General features: G+C 51.0%; 1 protein-coding gene across 6 annotated transcripts in view; it reads left to right on the top strand.

The window, feature by feature from the left end:
* SIL1 (SIL1 nucleotide exchange factor) overlaps positions 1 to 22,402 on the top strand; it is a 97,822-nt gene continuing 75,420 nt past the window's right edge. The window contains exons 1-3 of one of the 6 annotated variants that reach the window (XM_064388008.1): positions 113 to 134; positions 4,190 to 4,327; positions 21,740 to 21,848. In XM_064388008.1, coding sequence (XP_064244078.1) covers positions 21,750 to 21,848 — 99 coding nt within the window. In that variant the 5' untranslated portion in view covers positions 113 to 134; positions 4,190 to 4,327; positions 21,740 to 21,749. Of the gene's footprint in view, positions 135 to 1,450; positions 1,470 to 4,189; positions 4,328 to 21,739; positions 21,855 to 22,402 lie in introns of those variants that run through there. The other 5 variants (XM_064388004.1, XM_064388003.1, XM_064388006.1 and 2 more) reach the window with 5 other exon arrangements.

Genomic DNA, 22,402 nt, shown 5'->3' on the forward strand with positions numbered 1-22,402 from the left:
GGGGTGTGGCCAAGAGTGGGGCTGTGCTGAGCGGGTAGGGCGGGGCTAAGGGCGGGACCAAGGGTAGGAGCTGAGCCAAGAACGGCGCTGATTGGCTGGAGTGGGGCCGGGCGGAGCGTGCGCAGTGCGGAGCGGTGAGTCGGGGTGGGGGGGGTCGTGGTGCGTGGTGTTGCTGGCGGCCCGTGCCGGGTCGGGGACCCGCGCTGCCGGCCCCGAGCCCCGCTGCCGGCCCCGAGCCCCGCTGCCGGCCCCATGGGCACCGGCCGCTGCCTCCCCTGCTGTGCCCCGCGCGAGCGGAGCCGGCGGTGAGGCCGTGCCGGGCGGGGGCTGCCCGCCGGGCGGTTCCCCTCAGAGCGGCCGCGGCCGGGCCGTTGGGGACGGTGTGTGTGCGGCCCGGGGGCTCGGCGGGCCTGGCAGCGCAGGAGCGTCTGCGGCTGGAGTGCTGCAGCGGGCCCTGTGAGGGGCACTTAGACCTGCAGTCGGAGCAGGTCAGGGATTCCTTACACTGAAGGGTTTTAAAGAAAACTATTTAAATGGAAGTTTCCTCCAAGGGGCACAGTTTGGATCGTGCCCGGAGCACGAGGCTGGGCTGCCTGACCCCCCGCCTGCTGTGTGCCCAGGCTGCTGTGGAATAAAAATGTGCTGGAGAAATTGGAGTATCTCTGGGATATTAAAATGGATGTTTCTTCAGGGTGTGCGCTCTGTAACACAAGGTCTGAATTTTAAAACTGTTTTAATTGCTTTGGTATAAGCCTGCATATGGTTCTCTGGCTGGAGAACTGGTGGAATGATGCATTCCACAAGGCCAGGAAGGGAACACTGAGCAAATGGGATTTTGTATATAAACACTGTTTGGAATGTTGCATTCAAATGTTGAAGTTCAGTGGTTGACTAACACTTGCATTAGGAGTGATCTTTGGCAGAGCTCTGGTGCTGCCTGCCTTCAGGAGGGTCAAGTTCTATAGGCACAATTTCTGAAGGCCAAGTTATTTATTCTGCAGTGTTTTTCTGCTAGAACTAACCCAGTCCAAGTACAGCGCAGAGGCAGAGCTGGCTGTGCCGGTGCTGCTCGGTGTACCTGCCAAAGGAGGGTAATCTGCAGAGGCATTTCTGTGGTGGAGCTGTCTGTGGAAGAGGCTGGTCCGTGCACAGCCTGGCAGGAGCCTCTTAAGTGCAGATAAGTGTCCAGAGGACACTCTTTTAGGAGATGATGACACGCCTTGTCATTTACCCAATCTGCTGCTGCAGTGCTCCTGCCTCCCTGTGATCATTTGAATTAATTTGTTCTCTGGAAGTAGCACTGTTAAGGGATGCACTTCTAAGTTTCTCTCTTTTCTTTCCCCCAGCCCTGCCTTAAAATGACCCAGTCTGGTCCCCTTTGTTTTTCAGCAGCCTCTAGGGCATTTCTATGGTGGAAGTATCCAAAATACTGTCCCAGACACTTCAGTGTAGGAGTCCAGCTACCAGAGGTGAGAGAGCAGTGTTGCGAGTTCCTGGAGGCTGCTGTCTGTGTGACCATGTGTTTACTAAACTTGAAGGGATACAAATATGATTCTTGGGAAGAAATCGGCTGGAAACAATTCCTGGTGAAGTGTCAGAACAGCCTTTGAACCCACAGTGTTGTCCCCATGTCCTGAAGCAGCACAAGAGCAGGGCTGGTGCTACTGCCACCACCTTCTTCATTTTTACAGTGGAGAATTCCTTTAGCCTGAGCAATAAAACACCTGGAAAACTCCAGCACCCCCAAACCTGTCTCTGCTTCTGCTTGGTTGGGCAGATGGGGTTGAAAGCACAGCAGCCATACCTTGAGAATTTGTGAGGCAGTGGAATATTGGGATAAATTTAGGGATAATAGTCAGCCTTTCCATGTGCTAATCCTCTGTGCTACTGACTCCCTCCGTGGCTTTTGTTACCCACCTCAGCTCTTACACTCAGCGTTCTCCTCTGAGAAATAACGGTTGACTCGGGCTCGTGAGGGAGGTGAATCAGCTTTAATCAGGATTTAGTTGATAAGTTCTCAATAGCTGGTTGCTATTTTTTATGAACACGCAGATATTCTTAGCACCTGCAGTGGGAAGTGACACAAGGCTGGGGATCTCTGGGAACCAGCCCTGCCAAGGGAGACGGCGCCTGCTCACCGCAGCTGTGTCAGATCCATGCAGGCTGTGGTTCACGAGGCAGCTCAGCAAAACCCCAAATCCCTCGGAGTTTTTGGGAAATGTGAAATGTTCCTGAGAGCTAAGCCCTGCTTTTGCATGAGATTTGTAGCTTTTGCCCCCTCGCTGGATTTCTCCCAAGCTGCTGGTTGGGTTTAGTGCAGCTGTGTTCTGGTGGCACCAGCTGGTGTCACCTGCTTTGTAGCACCTTGTGGCGATGACTTCAATGGCTTTCAACGACTGTCCCCTCAAATTAAGGTGTCTGGGGTAGGCAGGGCTGGGTCATGGCCCCCGTGGGCTTCAGGCAGTGCAGAAATGGGTGGGGCTGTGTGGGGTGGGAGGGGAGGAGGGAAGCTGTGCCCTTGCCCAGGGCAGCATCCCATTCCCTGCTGGCTTCTCTGCTGCAACAGCGAGGTGGCAAATGAAGCTTGATGAGCTTTGTTTGTGAGGGGTAACAAAGGCCACCGTGGTGCTGGGCCTGTGTTGTGTGGGTGTCCCTCTGCAGGATGAGGAGCTCTGTTGTATTTTGGGGAAGAGAAGGCTGTTGATTTGGCTTTGTCACTGCTGTAGGAGTAGCCAGATGGAGGATGCTAAAATGAAATACCGGGCTGGAACAGCCTCCTTGTCTGTGCCCCTGTCCTGAGCCAGGTGAATGGTACTTGGCTCCAGGCTGCAAGTGGTGGATGGTAGTGCAGATCTGGACAGGGCCCAGTTCCCTCTGGGCCTTGATGGAATCCCACTCTCAGAGCCTGACAGCTCATCTAACTTGCCCTTGCAGCAAACTGAGCAGGCAGTTTGTCTCTTGCCTTCATAGAGTGGGGAGCCCCATGGCTGGTTCTCCTTGTAAGTAAACCCTGTTAAAATCTGAGAGTTGGTACTGGCCCTGGAGGGAGCAGGGATGGAGAAACCCCTCCACAGCTGGTATGGGGCAGCATGTTTTATACTGCTGACTGCTCTGCTGGCTGGCCAGACCCTCTGGTTTGTCAGTAACTCAGAGCTGATAGCCAGCACAGAGCCCAGAATTGGGTATTTTATGTTCCTGGATCACAGAGTGGTGTTCGGCTCTTTGGAGCTGTGGTGTCACAGTGCTGGCACATTTAGTCTGGTGCCCAGTTTCCCCCAGGTTCCCTCTGTCTGGAGAGCTTTTCCCTGGACTCTGTTTGTGTACTTGATCTCTGTGCCGTTTCCAAGTGCACTTCTTTGCATTGTTTTCCTTGCTTTTCTTTCTATTGATTTGTGGGTGTTTTGGGAACTTTTCTTCAGTTTATCAATTCTGATCATCACCTCCAGAGTGCTTCCAGCTCTTAACTCCTGGGCATCCTTTCAGGTTTTGTAAAAGTGGTTTCTCTTTCATTATTCAAACTATTAATGCAAAGGTTGAACAGAAGCAGACCTGGGCTGAGCTCCCAGGACCCGTACACAAGGATTTCTCTTGTGGTGACAGGGAATTGCTGATAGCTACCCCTCAAGTGTGTGGGGTTGGGTTGCTTTGGTTGTTTTTTTTTTCTTATTAATGAGCACTGGGCCTCATGAAGGTGAGCTCGGCCAGACCCAGCTCCTCTGGCTTTTGAAAGCATCAGATGGATCGAGTGGAAAGCCTGCTTTGTGCTGGTCAGAGGTGTGACGGGCAGGTCTCTGTGGGGGGATGTTGTGCTTTCCTTCTGAAAGCTGAGGTGATTTTTAAGAGCTTTCATGAACTTTGTTCACCTGGGGCTTCTTGTTTGCTGGGATTGGCACAGCTCTGAGACAATCCCCAGCCCTGCTTCCCACTCAGAGCTGCCTCAGCAGCAGACTGTGCATGGGGGAAGTTGTGTGCAGCATCTCCTGCTCCCCTTTTCTCTTCATAGGTCTCTCCTCAGTGATATTTGGGCTTGTCTGTAGTGGCTAAGGTAGCAAAAATACATTTTTCTCCTCAAGCAATCCAAGTTCCTTGTGTAGTTGCTCTTCTCTGAAAGAGAGCAAACTACTTGCTCTGGAGAAATTGACACTCATTTTTATTCCTAAATAGTGTGTCATGGTGGGTGTGGTTGCAGGATACCTCATTGCACCAGGCCTCTGCTGTCACCTCAGTGCCAACTGCTTAAGGAAGAGGAGTTACTTGAGCTGAAATAGATTGCACTGGAGCAAACATCACTGCCCAAGCAGGACCAGCTGTACCCTCCCCGAGTTCTGTGAGTACTGAGCTGCTGGGCTCAGCTGCCTGAAGTTCAAGAATTGGCCCTTTTCTGAAGGTCCCTTTCCATCTTTCTTTGCACATGGGTGTAACTGTGGGGTGAAATTTGGGCTTTACCGAATTTAGGGGTAACACAGGATTCCTGTGTGGTGTTCATGTCTTCCTCCTCTCCAGGCTGGTAACTTGTGGTATGCAGCTGTTCACTCCAGCTGTGCTTCAGGGACACCAACAACAGGATGGAGACACTGTGCCCTCTTTGTTCTCCTGTATTGGTCCATGGCTGGTGGTAGAGTCATGGAACCATGGAATATTCTGAGTTGGAAAGCACCTACAAGCATCATTGTGTCCATCCTTGTCAGGATGCCCTGACCTAATTTCAGTTGCAGGGGAGAAAATTCAGTCTCCCTAAAACCTTCCTATGGCTTCTGTTGGATTCTTCCTCACTTTTCTCCAGGGGGCTGTGTGCTGTAGTTAAATATGGATGGAAAGGTTGTGTTCCACTCTGGATTACAGCTGAATCTCAGTGGTGGATAAATTGCATCCCAAGTCTAGTTTGCAAAGCCCTTTGGGCTTCATGGGCTGCAGGAAGCTGTATTTTATTCTAGATGTGTGTTTGCTGATAAATCTATAGGATTTGCAGACAGCAGGTTGTAAGAGCCCTGATTATCCTGGTTCCCTGTGCAGTCAGATTCTGCCCAAATAATTCAAGTGCCTGCTGCAGAGAGAGGGAAAGGAAGATGGAAGGATGATTTAGAAATCTCTGAAGTAGATGGGGAAAAGATGCATATGTTGATCTGAAGGAGATACCAAGCCACATATATGCCTTTAAGCATCTAAATAAAAGTCGGGATGTTTTAAATGGTTGCCTACTTTAAGCCCAAATAATTTCTTTAACGGGAGGTTTTAAAGGTTTAACTTGATTTTAGAATGTTTATTTCAAGTGTCCTTCCATAAAATTAACTTTTTGAATGCAGAATGTTTTAATGTCTTCCGTGTTGGTGCTCATTTGCAAGAAATCTCTGCACAGTTATTTCTTATGTACCAGTTAAATCTATCAGCCAACAGATGTCAAGTGTAGCAAAAATGCTATAATAATATTATGGTCTAATAATAGTTATAATGATTCTAATTACCTGGTGCAGCTTTAAAGAGAGGCAGATTCAGAGATGAGTGCAAAGGAGGTGTTTAACCTTGAACTGCAGAAGCAGGGCACTTCCAGAGGTGCCTGTGCTGCCTGTGCCTCCTCCCTACTGGACATCCCCGTCCCTTTATTTCCTCCAGCAGACTGGGAGCAGCACTCTGGTGTGTTTTTAATGTTCAGACCTCATTCTGGCTGTGCTCAAAGAGTGCTGGTGAGCTGAGGACGAGCACGTTTCCTGCAATACCTGGGAGTGTGAAGCTGCTCATTTTCAGCCTCTGCCCTGCTCTTGGCATGCTCCCCCTGCCTGATGGTTGTGGCACTCATGGATTGCTCCCACCTCGGGAAGGCTGCAAAGCCTCAGCAATCTCCATCCTCTATGCAAGCTGCTTGTGCTGCTGTTAACTGTCAGGGGTGGCTTTGCCACAGCCTGGGGAGCACAAAGCCACAATCTCCTGATGGGAGAGCGTTTGGGGGTGTGCAGGTGAGTGGCTGTGAGTTATTGATCCCTACAGAGGCTTTGGTGTGGGGGTAGGAGAGCACTGGGCTGGTGCTTGAGTGCTGTGCTTGCCTTGCCTTCGACAGTCTGGCCCCACAGAGTCCTGTCAGAGTCTCCTTCCCCAGCTGCTCCATGTGCCAGCTCTGTTCCATCACTCCCAATGCCCTTTCACCACCGTATTTTTCCTTTAGGAAGGCTCCTGGGCTGCCTTTGCTGTAGTCCTGTGGTTTTTGCCTGATGTTGCCGAGTGCTGTTAGTGCCTTGGGGTCCCAGTGCTCATTGTGGCTGTAGTGTGATGGATCCCCTCGTGTCACAGCTGCTCATTTAATCCTGTGACATGCAGGGGTGAGGAGTCCCTGGCTCACGGAGCAGCAGCCTTTCCACAGAGGAAGCTCTGCGTGGGCTGGAAGTTGACAGCTTTCAATGTTTATATGCTGAACCTTCTTTGTGTAAATAATTGATTCACAGGCTGATGAGAACTACAGGAACTTGTCTCTCAGTTGCTGCTCCCTGGCATGGACAGCAGCTGGAAATTTACTGTTTTCCTATAAAATGGATCCAGAGGTGCCCATGCAAGGTTTTATTTCCAGCCTGCTTGTAGGCTGACCTGCTCTGCTTTTTGGGAAAGCTCTGTCTGCCAACACCTGCAGCACACCTTGTGCCAGGGCTCGTGCTGCTGAGAGCTCTGCCACCTTCAGCCTTTTCCTTTGGGGAGGTTCAGCCTTTTCCTTTGGGGAGGTTTGCCTTCTTGCTGGAGTCAGTGTGTGTGTGTTGGTGCATCACCATGGAGATGAGGCCACAGGAGCTGCAGGGCGCAGCCTTTTTCAGGCTCACGTGAAGAAGGATGTGGTAACGGGCTCCTCTTATTTAGGGAAAATGATTTCTTGGAGTCAAAGAAAATTTGGCATTGGCCCAGGTGTTATTAAGGAGAAGATCTCTTGAAGCCAGAGCTGTGAGGCTCATGCAATATTCACCTGCTTTGCTGTGTTCCACATCAGGCATTGCCGCTGTGCCCAACGCTGACTCACTGACCCACTTGTGCTTTTACTTACCCCGAGATAACAAAGCTCCTGTTGCTTTTCTCCTCCCTGTGTATGTATTTCTCATTCTGCCACAACAGCACCTTCCTGCATCCCTTTCCTTGCCCACTGAGTGTCCAGGCTTCCAGTGCTTCAAGTGGCTACGAGGCTTCACTTCCCGTGACTGCTGCTGCTTTGGCCGGGTTTGCAGAGGGCGTGGAGGGTGTGTGGCTGCAGTGAGCTCTCCCCCATGCAGAAACACCTCTCTGGGTTGAGCACACCCCAAAACCCTGGTCTGGTCATGCAGATGTTCTTGGGGGGTTGGGGACACTGCCCTTTCCGTGTGCCTGGCCCTGGCACACTCTTTCCTTTCTAGTTTCTGGTACACGGAACCCTGTCAACAAGGTCTGGAAGAGCCCTGTGGCAACTCTGCCTCATTGCCTGGACATCTCATTCCAAACTTCATCTGTAAACATCTCTTTGCCCTTGCTAAAAACACCGTCTCTTAATTTCTCTCTGCAGGAGTATTATTTAATTTGTAACAGTTTTAGGACGTTATTTGAAAAATCCGATATGAAGCTGTATTTCATTTACTGTAATGATCCACTAATGCAGGCATATTTCAAAGGCAGGCAATGCAGTACTGTGGGGTTTAATTAAATTTTGTTTTTCAACTGAGCATCAATAGACAGACAATAACAAATGGTGGACAATATGCATACAGAACAAAGTCTCTTCATTTTCCTTTTCGAGACTCTGGAAGTGAAAATGTATAGCCCTTAAAATGGACTTGGCCTGCTCACAACTGCTGCTTTAGTGTAGTTAACTCACTTCAGGAGGAGTTTTTTCTTCTTACTCTGCCTTACTTAATTTTCTTGCTCTCTTCCTGCCTACAAAATAAACTCTTGCACTGTGGAAAAGTTCCAGCAGGAGCCGTGGGTGATCTAAGTGCTTCTGCAAGTTCTGCATGTAGTTTTGAATAGGGTGTTGGTACCTAGTGTGTGATGGCTCCTCCAGATGGGCCCTCCTGAGGGTGACAGAACAGAAGGGCTGGGTGTGAGGTTCCTGTCTCTGGGAACTGGACATGGCATGTGTCAGCCTTGGAAAGGGAGGAAAAAATGGTGTTGCTGCCATGGTTGTACTCAAATCAGGATCAGCAAGTGGCTCTGGAGTGCATTTTGTTCCTCTTCTCCCAGCAAGCGTGGGGTAATCAAGTACAGAGTGTATGTGGGGAAGCTTGGGAAGAGTGTTCCACGTCAGCAGGAGGCTTCTGGGAACCATCTGAGTACTCACAGCGTGGCACTTGGACACGTGTTCTTGGGTAAAGAAATTTGTCACTGGTGCTGTAAGTGGGCTCCTTAGTTCAGATTTGAGGAGCAGGGTGAGATGTGGTGGCTGAGGCAGATTTGGTTTCTGCAGGTGTCTGGAGAATTTACCATTGTTCAGGAGCAGAACCAGAGTTTGCTGAGGAACCTGATGTGAGTGTGACTCCCACTGCACTCCAGCCCTTTGATTCTCTCAGAAATCTCTCAAAGGCAGAGAGCTGAAAAAAGCATTAATTTTTCAGAGGAAGAGTCTCCATTCAGAGATGTGAGTTCAAGCCATGTCCTGGGTTGATGTCTCAAGCTTTGCCTGCTTAACCTGCCTTCAAAGGCTGGGGGCAAGGGCTGTGCCTGGAGCTGGCACTGCTTTCCACAACTAAGCTGGGCTGGATCACAGTCCAGAGAGCTGCTGGCTGGAAACTGGAGCATGCAAAGGCTGGGAATCTGTGGGACCCTGACTCCTGATGTCTGTGCAGCTGTAAGTGCCTGAGAAGCATGTCTGGAAATGACAGACTGGAGTCTGTGACCTCCTCCTCCCCGGGATCTCAGTGTAACACTTGCCGCGTTCCAGGCACAGCCTGTGTTTGCTCCTTGCTGGAAGCAGTGCCATGAGTCCTTTGCAGCTCTCCTGGTGCCAGGGCCAGCTGAGTGCTGTGTTGTGAGCTGGGTGAGAAGCTCCTGGAACAATGGATGGGGTCCTGTGCTCCTGCCAGTCCTGTGGCTGGAGAAGAGTCCTGGTACAGATAAAAGGGGTATAAATGTAACTTGTATAAAAGGCATTGGATGCTCTTTAAATAAACTGGGAAAACCCCACTCAGCTGAGGTTTGTGCTGGCCCTGCTAATGCTGGGGGAATATGCCCTGCCTGATTCCTTGTTCTTCCCTTGTTCCTTGCTTTAGGCTGCCAGATTTCCCATTTGCTCACTTTTTTGTTGATAGGCAGTGTCGAGGTTCTGTTGCTGGGGTTTGGGGCAGGAGGCTGCTTTTTGGTGGATTGAAGCAACACCTCCAGCTTCTCCTGTCCTTCCTCTGCATCTCCTGCCTTTCTCCCTGTGGCTACTCTCACTTTGCCATAAACTAATCTCCTTCCAGCCAGGAACCTCAGGCCTCTTTCAGACTCACTTTTATGGGGCCATTATCCACCATCTATAGAAGGAGAGGCTTTCTTGGCTATGGCAGGACTCAGGTGGCTGCTCCCAGATGGGGCACACTGGAACACCTGGAGCCAGTGGCTGAGTCCTGGGCTGAGGAGTGTGCCCTCTGTGCAGACCAGGGAGTGCTTGAGCCTGGTCTTTGCAGGAGCAGGTGAGTGATTTGAGATCCTCACAGTACTGCTGGCATGATTTATTCCTGCAGAAGTGCCCACAGCAGTTTTAGGGGTTTGTTCTGCCCAGCAGGATCACAGACAAGGACATGCCTGGGCCCCGTGCTTTAGTGGTTCTTGCAGGACTGTGCAGCAAACGGGACCTGCAAAGGGCCTTAATGCAAAGGGCACAAGCCAAATGCATGGGAAACTGCAATGGTGCTTGGGAATGAACAAACAAAAAAGTCTCTAGGACTATTTACAATGAAAAATGAGTAACTGTAATTCAGTTTTGAGGGAATTCTTGTAGCAGGAGAGCATGTGCTGGCTGGGACATTTGCTCAGACAAGTGATAAAAAATCCATTGCAGCCCATTCCAGACACCTACAGATACCAGCCTTCCTCTGGCCTCCCTGGGATGAGCGAAGTGCTGTGCCACTGGATGAGGAATGTGGAGTGTCTGGACTATGTGGAGTGATAATTTAAACACCAAATCCTTGTTCCTGATGGGAACTGCTGGTGGCTGCCTGGCGTGGGGGTGCTGCACAGGAGCTGTGTCTCACAACAAGAAGTGTGCTGGGCTCCACAAGCACTTGGGGCTGCCACCAGCCAGTTCACTTCCTTGGATTTCTCCTTTGGAGTTTGGCAGCCGTCTGCTTCAGGGAGCACAGTGCCTCATAAGAGTTTATTTGATCTGACACATGACAAATTGTTTCTGCTGGCGGCTACTTGAGGCACAGTCTGTTCGCTGGCAGCCGCGGCTCTGCGGGCGCTGGGAAGTGGAGGAAGGCAGCCCTGCCTCCTCCTCTTGGGAAACATCAGCGCAGGGAGCATTACTTTGACCCCCCGCCATCCCAGCCTCCCTTCTGCTGGATGATAACGGTGCTGTTGGCATGGATTATTAATGATGTTTGTGTGCTGGGTGTGTCTGCAGGTGCTGGTTGTGGTTCCTGTGGCGTGTTGGCTGCGGGGCAGAGGAGAACCTGTGTTCTGGAACCAGACCCAGTTGCCACTAAAAATGCTTTGTTAAGTTCCTTTTTTAGGACACCCTTTTAGCTGTGCAATGAATGGCAGAATATTACATTCCTCAGCAGAATAAAAAGTACATGTCCCCTGTGAGATAGTGTAAATACATTTTATCTGTTCTATTACCTTCAGTTTTCAGAATATGTCCCCTAAGCATTTTAATCTTGTTTTCCAGAGTTGTCTCAGAGTGAGGAATTGTTCCTATTTGCAACTTTGGGAATGATTACTTGTTCATTAATTTCTTCCCTTTCCTGCTGTCCATCTATTATTGCTTCCAAGAGAAAAAAAACCTCTCAGTAAATCTCCTCCAAAACAGGGCTGAGTGCCTGATTAGACAGAGAGTTATGTGTGCTGGGAACGTGTTCCTGGGAGATCATCCTGGTGCTGTGCATGGAGCCCTGGGTGCTGCTGTTCCACGCCCTTGGGCACGTAGAACCCACCAGGTGATGCCTTTTCCTTGGTCTTAAGAGCCAGACATGGTTAGGGGATAAAGGGTTTTTATCTTGGTGTTTAATAAGGATCTTTATGGTGCACCACTTCACCAAGGTGGAATGTGCTGAAATGCACACACATGGTAGATTGCATATACAATTTTATAGATCTTGCAAATGAGCATATTTAACAAAGATGCCTCAATGGGAGGCTTGAAGGAATAGTGTGATATCTTTCTCTTTTGAAGTATTCCTCACTAGATGGGCTTAATTTTAGTTTACAGGATGTACTTTAGAGGGGACCTTGGTTTCTCGAGATAGCATAGGGCTTTCCAGCCTCCAGCTGAGAGGCCTTTAGGATGTTTGGTTTTCTGGCTTACCAGAACGCCAGGTTTCTGCTAAGTTATCAGACTTAAGGAATTACAAGTGTGCATGTTAAGGGCCCTGAGAATACATCAAAGGTATATAAAAGAAAAGGCAAAAAATCCTCATGGCATCACAGGTGGCCGGGCTGGCTCCCTGCTCCTTGCCCTGGGATGAACAAGCCCAGCAGGCAGCCAGGCACACCTGGAGCACACCTGGAGCACACCTGGAGCACACCTGGAGCACGGTGGCGAGGCAGAGCTGGAGCTCAGGGCAGCTCCAGCACCGAGCAGGGCTTTGCTGCTGCTGTGCTTTGCGTGCAGTGCCAGGGCTGCTATGAAACAGGAACGAGAGGGGACAATGCAGAGCAGTTCCTGCTGCCACGCTTTTGTCCAGCAGCTAAAAGCCAGTTCATAGGGTTTTGTGGAAGGCTTGTTTGCTTTGGTCTTTTTTTGCCCTTTCTTTAAGTACAGACTTAAAAGAGCTGGAGACTGGAGGCCACTGTAGTTATTATTTCTTCCTGAATAGCACAATAAATGTACTGTTTGTTCCGTAAATGACGGGGTCCTTGCCTCAGAAAACATGTGGCCTGTTCCCACTGCTGTTCCCTTTGACATATGAGGAGCTGCCCCTGCCTGCCTCTGGGTGCGTGGAGATTTCTCACTCATTGGAGTCAGTGCCAAAACTTGTCTTGACATGTGACATGTGTGGTCTCTGGAAGTCACTGTGGAGGCTGTCACTGAAACAGCCTGGATTCACAGAGCAGCTTCATTTAGGTGGCAGCTGATGGAGGAGCTATGCAGAAGAGCTGGGGATAAAATCTGCGTGCAGGAGGGGACAGCTGAGGGCTGTGGTCATCTCGGGAGAAGCTCAGACATGTACAGATGTGGTCTGGCAGACCTGTGGTGGCTGTGCCATGTCCACACCTGCCATGGCACCACCAGGATGCACAGGCAGCTGCTCAGGATGTTCTGGTGTCTCACAGCAGAGAGGAAGGTGCTGCAGGTGCCTCTTTGATCAGAGCTGAGGGTGTGTGTGGGAACAGCCTGCTGCTCACTCTGGCAGCAGATTTCGAGCTCTTGGCTTTGCCAGTCATCTCACAGCAAACACCAAGACATGGGGAGTGAAAGTCCCTGTGTCCTGTGGCTGCTGCTTGGGTGTTTGCAGAGCCAGGAGGTGCAGTGACAGCCAGGACTGTCAAAGGAACCAGTCTTTGGTCAAAGGAACTGTCTGTGGACCAGTGCTGCTCAACTACTGAGATATACCAGTCCATGAAATGGCTCTTTATAGGGTGTCTCACCAAAAGGATTTTCCTGTTGAGTGTCTGATCTCCTGCTGTTGGTCTGAGCTTCAGATGAGAAACAGTGCATTGACTGGAAGGTACTGAGGTTACAAACAGAGTAATTGTCCCTTGGAAGAGAAAATTGTGGAGGAAACCCACACATCTCTGTTCTCCTTCCTCAGAGCAGGTTTTGGAGTGCTGTGGCTCAGGGCCAATGGGGATGGAGCTAAAGTACTGCTCCTGAGTGAACCCCACAGCTCTGAGGAGCAGGGAGCCTGGTCACGGGGCCCAGGAGGGTCCTGGGAGCTTTACTAGCTCTTTAATTCTGTCTCCATAACCCATCAGTGCAGATCTCCCTGGGGCAGCAGAGTGTTCCCTGTGAGGGGAGCCCTGTGGCACAATGGTTCCAGCAGCATGCATGGGGTCCCACAGGCAGTCACAGGAAAGCTGTTTCATAACCTCTGCTGGGATTCATGAGACATTCAGAGACAGGTTCTCCACTCAGTCAATGTTTTATAAGGATTTAAGGCTGAGGAGCTCTTTGAAGCACCCATGCAGCTTGTTCTGCCATGGCAAGGTGAAGATGAACGCTGACATGACTTCCATTCCCAAGGAAAATGCTCTTTTGCACGGATCACAAGCTGTGGCTCTGCTGCTGTTTGAAGAGACCAGAGGAATCTGAGATCCAGGCACTCAGTGCCACATCAAAGCCTTCCCATCTGAAGCTGAGGTGCTGGGGAGCTCCAGCTCCATGTCCTTGGTGTTTGGGCAGCAGAAGGAAAGAAGGTCCCTGAACCAAGAGTTGCTTGGGGGATCAAAGCTCTGCTTAGCAGAAGCCGGGGCAAAAAGCCAGGATGGCAGCAGGAAGGACACAAGCCCTGTGGAAGATCTGGGCCATCTGATAGCAGACCTCCAGAGGAGCCTGGGAGACCTTCTGCTCTGCTGGAGGACTGGGGCCAGCACCTCCCCCTGAGGAGGCAGAGCTGCAGTGTCCCGGGCTTGAGTGGAGCTATTCTGTTGTGCCTGAGGGATTGTTTAATTAAAAAGAATGCTGCACCATCCCATTTCAACTGTTTTCTCCATACCTTGCTGCAAGTAACATCTAAAATAGCTCTAAAAGGCAAAAAACCATTCCCCAAAGCAGGGGTGGCAGATGAACACCAGGAGAGGGAAGGAATTATGTTCTCTTTCAGCTTTCTGTGTCTGTGCATTTACTTCTGCATTTGCAGTCCTTGGGGCTTGTTTTGATTTAAATTTCCTTAGGAAAAACTCTGTTGAAGGAATGCTGCCTGCAGTGGCTGGCTGTTCTGCTTTGGCTTTGTCCTGGGGAAGCTTTGATGGCTGGGGAGCAAGAGTTGCTTTTCAGTCTTGGTGGGAAATGCCTGGATAGAGGAATAGCTACCACCACAAGAATCACTTCTGGATGGTGGGACTGGCAGTCTCTCAGCCCTCCCTTCGTGCTCATTCCTGTCCCAGGGCTTATTTAATTGCTTAACAAAGGCATCCTCTGCAACCACTGAGAAAGGACCAGTGTAGGGAGGGAAAAAGCAAACTTGCATCAAGCCTTTCATCCAAGCACAGGGAGATATTGCTGCTGACCTCAGTGTTTGTAACCGTGGTGTCCACGTTGGAATGGAGTGAGCAGCTGAGCCCCAGCGTGGGGATTGATGTGTCCAGACTGATGCAGGACTGGGAGAAAGTGAGGACCGGTCCTGAGGGAACCTGTGTGGCAGCAGGTTGTGTTCATCCCCAGAGAGCTCCTTATTCCCCTTCAGGGGCGGTTTTGAGATTGGCTTGTTAGGGCTTTATCCCAGGTTTTGCTGCCAGTCTGGCAGCTCCTGCCTGGGTTTGACCCACAAGGTGGATCCCAGTGGCCTCTGCCTTTTGTGACAAGCTGGGAGCTTGCCACAAAACTGGAAGCATGAGCCAGGGCTGAACATCCAGCCAGGCATCCCATGCAATCAATCCACAAGCAGCTATGCCATATTATTCCTGACCACGTTTCCAGAGCATGTAGCAGGCGAGCCCCACGTTTGCTGCCACCCTGCTCCCTGCTGCTCCCTGTCCCCTCGGTTATCACGGGGAGTCAGAGCTGTCACCACTGACTGGTGCTCTGTGGAGAGGTGAGAAAATGCATTTTTCATAAAGCTCACAGCTCGTGGTTCTTGGCAGATCGATAGGGAAGCTGGAGGAGTCCTTTGCATGCCCACAGTTGGGGCACCTCTGTGCCAGGTGCTCTACAGGGAGTGGCAGGGGTTCCTTGGCTTGGCAATCCCCATGGGAACCTGCAGGCTGACCTGGGGCTCCTGGCTGGGACAGGCTGAGCTACAGCCAGGGGCAGGGATGGTTGTGCTGGGCAGGCACTGTGCTGTGGGAGTCATGTGCTGGATCTATCACCACTGGATATCTGTAACACTGAGCAGGAATTTTTCATGGTTTCTTAACCTCTTAATGGAGTTTCTTTATAGGGAAGCTGGCATCTGACAGGGGAAGGAGGTTGTTATTCCCCATGAGAACCATGGGTGAACAGCAGGAACTTGGAAAATACAAAAAGCTGTTTTCAGAGAGGCTGGGAATAAGCCAGTTAAATCTTTGGCAATTCATGGGCCCAGCTGCAGTGGGACATCAGGATTCTCTGGGACCTTGTTAGCACAGCATGTGCTTTCTCTCCTGTTAGATTCTCCAAGTTTGGGAAAGCAGAGGGGATGAAAACGCACAGAATGCTGGGAGACTCCTGGGATAGTGTGAGTCAAGGTGTCACCTTGCAAATAGGAACTGATGGAAAGGATAGATCTGAGTTGGGGGAGAAAACACCACTTATTGTATGTGCTGTGCATGGGAAATTGCAGCAAGGAGTGGGAGAAGGGAATAGGTACAGGCAGGACGGGAGGTGGTTTTGGCTGGGATTTGGGGTGGTGGGGAGGTGAGGAGGAAGGGAAAAGCTGTTCCATGTGATTGAGGTCAGGCAGTGTGACAGCTTTCAGAAAGAAGTTTGTCCTGAAGGTCCCTGTGCATCTCTCATCTCCAGGCAAGTCCTAAAGTCCTAAATTGGAGCAAATCAGCACTAGCGCTGTGGTGTGGGCCCAGAGGTCCCTGCCAACCCCAGAGCTCTGAGGAGTGAGAGTGTCATGTGGTGTGCAGGCAGTGCAGAGCCCTGAGAGAGCAGCTGCCAGAAATTCAGAGAGATGCACTGCTTATAAATAATAAATGATAAATTCAGCCTCTGATCTCCGAGGCACGCTCTGCTTCTGCACACTCCATGCTGACGGAGAAGATCCCTGATCCTGGACTCAGCAGTCTGTCTCTGGCGTGGAGGGTCTGAGGGATGCTGGGGAGGCAGCTCATGGAATTGGGGTCGTGCTGAGCCACGGTGGAGCGTGGCCCCTTCTGCCAGCAGCACTAATGAGCATGGCCCCTGTGCCACGGCTGCTAAGGAGCGGTGGGGAGGGTGAGGGCAGCCTTGCTCAGGCTTCAAACCACCCCAGCACAAAGCTGTGCTCCTGCCCTCTGGAGAGCAGCGTTTTGTGTGAATGCAGCTTGCTGAACGAATTAATTAAGTCAATTTAAATTGTTAAACTTCGCGAGTTGTGTAAACAGCAGGGTCAGGGTTGCTGTGGCTGGGTAGAAGGGGCGGTTCTGGCTTTATCCAAGTGATGCACAACAACTCCCTCCCCTGCTCTTGGGGGAGCTGTGGCAGTGCTGGTGAAGCTGCTGGTGTCAAGAGTTGCCCCTGCCGTGCCCGGGCACTGCTGGGCTATCTCCTGCTGCTGCACACATCCCTGTCCTGCTCCTGGCACCTAGCAGTGCTGTCAGAGCTGTGTTGGGTGGTGTCATAGCCAAGATGCTGCTCGAGGGGCTGATATGAGCTGATGGCTGCACAGGTAGCCTGGAGGGATTATTAATTTTTATTGTTATTATTTGTTAGCAGCGGTTACAAAGGTTGCATGAGTGCTCAGTAGATGGCCAGCTCTGTAAACATGTTTGTACCATGGTTATCCTGCCCCTCCCACCCCGTGCCCATGTCACAATTCCCTCCTGTGGGCTGGTTCCAGTTTGGAGCAGGGCTTCTGCTGCAGGTGGGAGCAGGACCTGCTGCCCATGCTCAGGCTGGGCCCAGCCAGCCCAGTTTATTCCTGCCAACCTCAAAGTGTGGCTTTCTTGCTGTGTGGGTTCTCTGTAGGCAGCAAGAAGGTGTTCCCACAACTTTTCTCTTTGTGTAGGAGTGTTTTTAACATGCCAGAGCAGAGTCCTAGTAGGAGTAAATGATGAGGAGCAAGCAAGAAGAATAAATGTTTTTTTAAAGCAATTTCATAAGCGACATGAATGGAATGGCCTGTATGGCATCTACACCCTCTCCGCTGAGATCCTGGAGGTGTGAGGGGGCTTGCAAACAACTGCTGCTCCCTGGGTGTCCTGCCTGGCTGGGGCTTCGTGCCCAGGTGGGACCCTCTGGTAGGGCTTGGGGCTCTCACTGTAATGGGGCTGGGGATACCCACTGGAGGCACAGGGCTGCTTTCCTGAGGACAGGATGCCTGGAGGAGCAGAGCTGCTGCGATCATCCAGGTCAATACCTCAGGTGATGGGGTGTGCAGGTTGTCCTGCTTGAAAGCACGGGGTTGTGCAGACCCAGCTCGTGACTGGGGAAGGGCATTAGAGTGTGGCCTCCCAAAAATCCTTTTTGCCTGCCAGCTGTTTCCTCTCCTAGGCGCAGGCTGAATTTCAGCTCCAAGCCTCCTCTTTCTCCTGTTGGTGTAGCTGTACAGTCAGCAAGCAGGAGGGACAGCTAGCCACAGGGTGCTCCCAAGGTGTCTGTAGCATACCAGCGAACATGAGTGCTCCTCACAGGCCTGGGGACCCTCTTGCTCAGAGGAGGAAAATTGCAGGTCAGGTCAGCTACATTTCCTTCTCTTTCTGCGTGGCACTGCACATCACTCAGCCTGTCACGGTGGGCTTGGCCGTGAATGCCACCCGTTGGAAGGACATTGTGTGTGAAGGGGATCTCAGCTCGCTGTGAGTGCACTCTGTGTCCTGAGAGCCTCTCCAATCCCACAGCCCCTGTGCACGGCTGGCTGGAGATCGTTCCCTGAACTGCTGTTGCTCAGGAAACTTCCCCTTCAGCCACAGAGGCTGTGAGTGCCGGCAGGTCTCTGTGCCCTGGTTCAGCTGGAGGTGCCTGGGCTGTGCTCCTGAGGGTTCCCATCTCTGCCCTGCACTCATCAAGAGAGCTCTTTCAGTGCTGTGTGCTGGGAGGCATATGATGTGCTGCTGCTGCTCCCACTGCCATCTCAGGGAGGCTGGCTGGACAAAACCTGGCCTGAGTCCATTCATCTGCAGACAGTTTTTTATCCCTAGGTGAAAACAAGGATTAGCTTATTGCTATTGTTTATTCTTAGAGATAATTGGTATTTTTGTATCAGCACTGGGGTGGCAGCAGGACCAGGACAGTGCCTGTCCCTTGTGCTGGCAGTGTTGAGGGACCTCCAATCTTGTGTCCAGTTCTGAGCTCTCATGGCAAGAAAAATATGGAGGGGCTGGAGTGTGTCCAGAGAAGGGAATGGAGCTGGGAAGGGGCTGGAGAGTCAGTGCTGTGAGGAGCAGCTGGGAAAGGGGCTCAGCCTAGAGAAAAGGAGGCTCAGAGGGAACCTTCTCCAGGAGGGAGGTGCCAGGTTGGAGTCGGGTTCTGCTCCCAGGGAACAAGGGACAAGACAAAAGGAAATGGCCTGCAAGCTCTGCCAGCGGAGGCTCAGGGTGGACATCAGCAGGAGTTTCCCCATGGAAAGGGTGGTCAGCCTTGGCAGGGGCTGCCCAGGGAGGTTTGGAGTGCCCATCCCTGGAGGTGTCCAAGGAAGGGCTGGAGGTGGCACTGAGTGCTCTGGGCTGGGGACAAGGTGGGCATGGGGCACAGCTTGGACTCGATGGTCTTGGAAGTCTCTTTGAACCTTGATGATTCTGGAATTCTGTTTCCAGCTGGCTGCAAAGCCAGAGGCTGATGTTGGGGCTGAGGAGCGTCGGGGATGTCTGTGTGCTGTCCTGGAGCAGCAGGTCAGAGCTCAGATGAGGCTCCTGGCGGATTTGTTGGAGTGGCACAGGACGGGCAGGATGGGCTCTGTGCCAGGATGTGAAAGCACAGCGCAGTGCTGCCAGCAGCAGGAGGCATGAATGAAATGTGCTCATCTCACTGGCTTCCCTGGAGCTGTCACCTGTAACTGTGGGAGCTGCATTCCCAGGGCTGTGCAGCTGCCTGTGCACAGCTCTGCCCTCAGTGGAATGTCCCTGCTCATGGGGAGCACAACTGTGGGCTGCTGTTTCTGCCACCGCTGGCACAGGCTGGGATTTCTGGAGCTGTGGAGCAGAACCTCCCAGGCAGCAACATCTCCTCCTCTGACAGGACAGTTACTGCCAGCAGTGGAGACTTCTCGGAGTCTGACCCTTTGCTCTTTCCCTAGTATCTGATTTTGTTTGACAAAAAAGGATTATTAAGAAAAAATTCAGCCCCTCCACGCTTCACAAGGGGAATTTGTGGCTTTCCTAGTCCAGCCTTGCTGCTGCCTGGCTGCTGTACATGCTAGATCCCCAAAGATGCCCTCAAACCCAAGCAAACATTCCCTGTGCAGGTGGGGTCACCGTGACCACCCTTTCTGCTTCACAGGCTGCAAGGGTTGTTTCTGGAAATCCATTGTGTCCACAGAACATGCTGTGTGGAAATCCTCTCCTGCCCTCTGCGTGCGTCTGTCTGTGAGGAGATGTCAGCCTGTGCAGCCTGCTCTCCAGGAGCTCCAGAGCCCCCCGTTCACATGTTGGCTCCTCCTGCCTACCTGGGACCGAAGCAAAGTGCTAATTGTTGTGCAGATGTCATCTGCCAGGCAGGCAGGAGGCTGGAGGCTTGAAAGAGGCTGTGCTGTCATTTGCTAGCAGCCTCCTCGGTACACGTGAGCTCTATTTTTATGGGGAGTGTGTGTTTGCTTTCAGCCACTGCTTTGTTGAATTTCTCTTTCTTTTTTTTTCTTTTATTTTCTTTTTTTTTTTTCTTCTTTTTTTTCTTTTCCTTTTATTTCCAGGCTTGCGGATAAAGTTTTAGGGATACATCTATTTTTCATTATTCCAGTTTTGCTGCATGTTTTATAACGGAGAAAACCTCAACCAAACCCAAAAACCTGTTTCCTGTGTAAAAAGCATTAGTTTGTTCTGAGATGAGAGGGAATTGTGTATTGTGGTCATGCTGGACTGAGGTCATGTCTGTGGGACTGTCCAGAAGGGCACGAAGATCAAGATCTTCTGGGAGCAGAGGGAGTCTGAGGCTGTGCATGGTGCTCTGGGTGTGGCAGCTCAGCGTGTTGGTTGCAGCCTGGTTTTGCTTGGCCATGTCCCGGGAGAGAGATAGAGGCTCTGGCCACAGGTTGGCTTATGAAAACAGGGAGCTTTTCTTCTATTCCAGCTGTGGTTTAATAAGGGCTTGTGGGTCCTTGAGGTGGTTCTTTGACCCTTTAGAAAAGAGGAGACACTGAGGGAGGAAATGGGATGTGATGCTTTCCTGCACTGTGTGAGTTAAGCAGGGGAACTCATTCCTCAGGGATGCTGTGGGTGTCAGAAATCCAGATCTGTTCGAAACCCAATTAATGAGAAAATCCAGCTGATGTGGTAGAGGTGGCTCAGAGGTAGAGGCTGCTGCTCAGGAAGACTCTGGCTCAGGAGTTTCTGGAAGATGCAGAAGTACATCAGGTGCACTGTTACCTCTGCTCTCTGCTCTGTCCCTCTCCTATCCATCACTGACCAGGGGGATGTGGAGGGTTGCTTTTTCTTTTTCTGGCAAAAACGAAGCAGGGTTTGTAGTAACAAAGTGGAGTGGAGGGACAAGGTAGCAGTGAAAGTGTGGAAGGAGAGGAGGCTTCCCCTTCATGTCCCTGAAGGCTTGTGGGGCAGAGGCTCTTTGATGGCAGGAGCTGGTGTTGGGTGCTGCTGTGAGCAGGTTTTCTGCTTTGTGGGACACAAAGTGGTTGTCAAGGAGGTAAAACTCTGCTACCTGATGTGCCATCCTGATGGACAGCAAAGCGAGGTATTTCGGACTGTGTGTAGGGGAGGAACTTCTTCAAAACCTGGATAGGAGTAGGAGCAGACTTGATGGAGGGATGAGTAATGAAGGAGTGTTTGAACGGAACTAATCAGTCCCATCTTCTTTCAAAAGACCTCATTTAGTTTAATTTAGCAGCGTGTAAATTTAGAGCCAATCAAAGGAAATACTTGTGCAGCCTGTGTGCTGGCAGGCTGCTGCACTCCCTAGCCCAGCAGTGAGCTGAAGGCTGTGGGTGGATCCTGAGCCTCGTGTGAGGCACTGGGGGCACACGTGTGTGTGCTCACATGCAGGGTGGGCACACCAGAACCCTTCATTTCCCCTCTGATGTGGTCCATCAGGGAGGCTCTGTGCCATGGCTCTGCTCCCTGGTCCACCTGAGCCTGCTCAGAGCCAGCTCCTGGCCCCACGGCTGGGCTGAGCCTCTGCTCTGAGCAGCAGGGAAAGCCTTGTGCTGCAGGAACCACCAAGTAAACCTTGCTGATCTCTGCAAAATGTTGTTTTCCTCAAGAAAAACCTACATATGAATTAGGTGAACCCCTGATCCTTGGACAGCTGGTTGTTTTGTTTAATTTGAATTAACGTAGCTACTTCTGTGCTTAAAATGAGGCACAGGCATAAAAAGCCCTCACGGGATTGCACTGCTTTTTATTTTTCCTTCCAGTTGTCATCCGTGGCACTGACACAGTGATTTTAAACAAGTCTTGCAGGTCTCCTCATATTTTCCAGGAGAGATATTGTCCCCTGTGGGGTCAGTATAAGTTGCTTGGAATTACCTGTCACAAACCCCATTAGCAGTGAGCCCCCCACAAGTCCCCTGTGCTCACACCTCGAGGTGTTGTGCTTCCTGCTGTGTCACACCCCTGATTCCATGCTGTGTTGCAAAGTGTTGTGTAGAGTCCTGAAACCTGCAAAAATGGAAAAAAAATACTGTTGGGTTTGTTTTGCTTTGCATTTCAGGCTGGTGGCAATGTCTCCTTGGGCCGGGCTCCTCTCCACCACTGCCAGAGTCAGCCTGCTGCTGCTGCTGGGGTCTGTGCTCTTCTCCTGCTCCAGCCTGGGCCACAGAGTACGTGTAAGTTTTGGCTGCTCCAGCTTGTTTTCAGACTGATGAAACATGGATGCTTTTTGCCTTTAAAGAAATGCCCATTATTCTTTAGGAAATGTCTTTTCCTGCTTGAATTATGAAAACAAACCAGAAAGGATTCTACTGATTTCTGTGCAAATGAAGAATTGCTTGTGTGGTGCTGCCTGCTTTTGCTAGAAATGCTAATGAAAATGGGGTATTGCAAAGTAACTGTGGCCAGACAGTGACAGCAACACTTAAATGAACCAAGTCACATCCTTTTATCCTTACTGAGCATTTAAACCCTGGCACTTTTCCTGAGCAGAGCTGGTAAACATCAGCTGTCTCCATTATGTGTTTGAACAGATCCAGCACTGGAAGGCCTGGTAGTAAATTTACAATAGCCTGTATCACTAACTCCCTCTTGGATAATCACAGAGCTGTGGAAATCAGCTAAGTAATAACTGCTCCACTCACTCCTTTTTAGTCCTGTTGAGTCTTGGCTCAGAAAATGTTAACATTGATTTTCATCTGCAGAACCTGGGCTTTTATGGCTG

The sequence above is a fragment of the Passer domesticus genome, chromosome 13 (assembly GCF_036417665.1).
Source record: "Passer domesticus isolate bPasDom1 chromosome 13, bPasDom1.hap1, whole genome shotgun sequence".
Lineage (NCBI taxonomy): Eukaryota > Metazoa > Chordata > Aves > Passeriformes > Passeridae > Passer > Passer domesticus.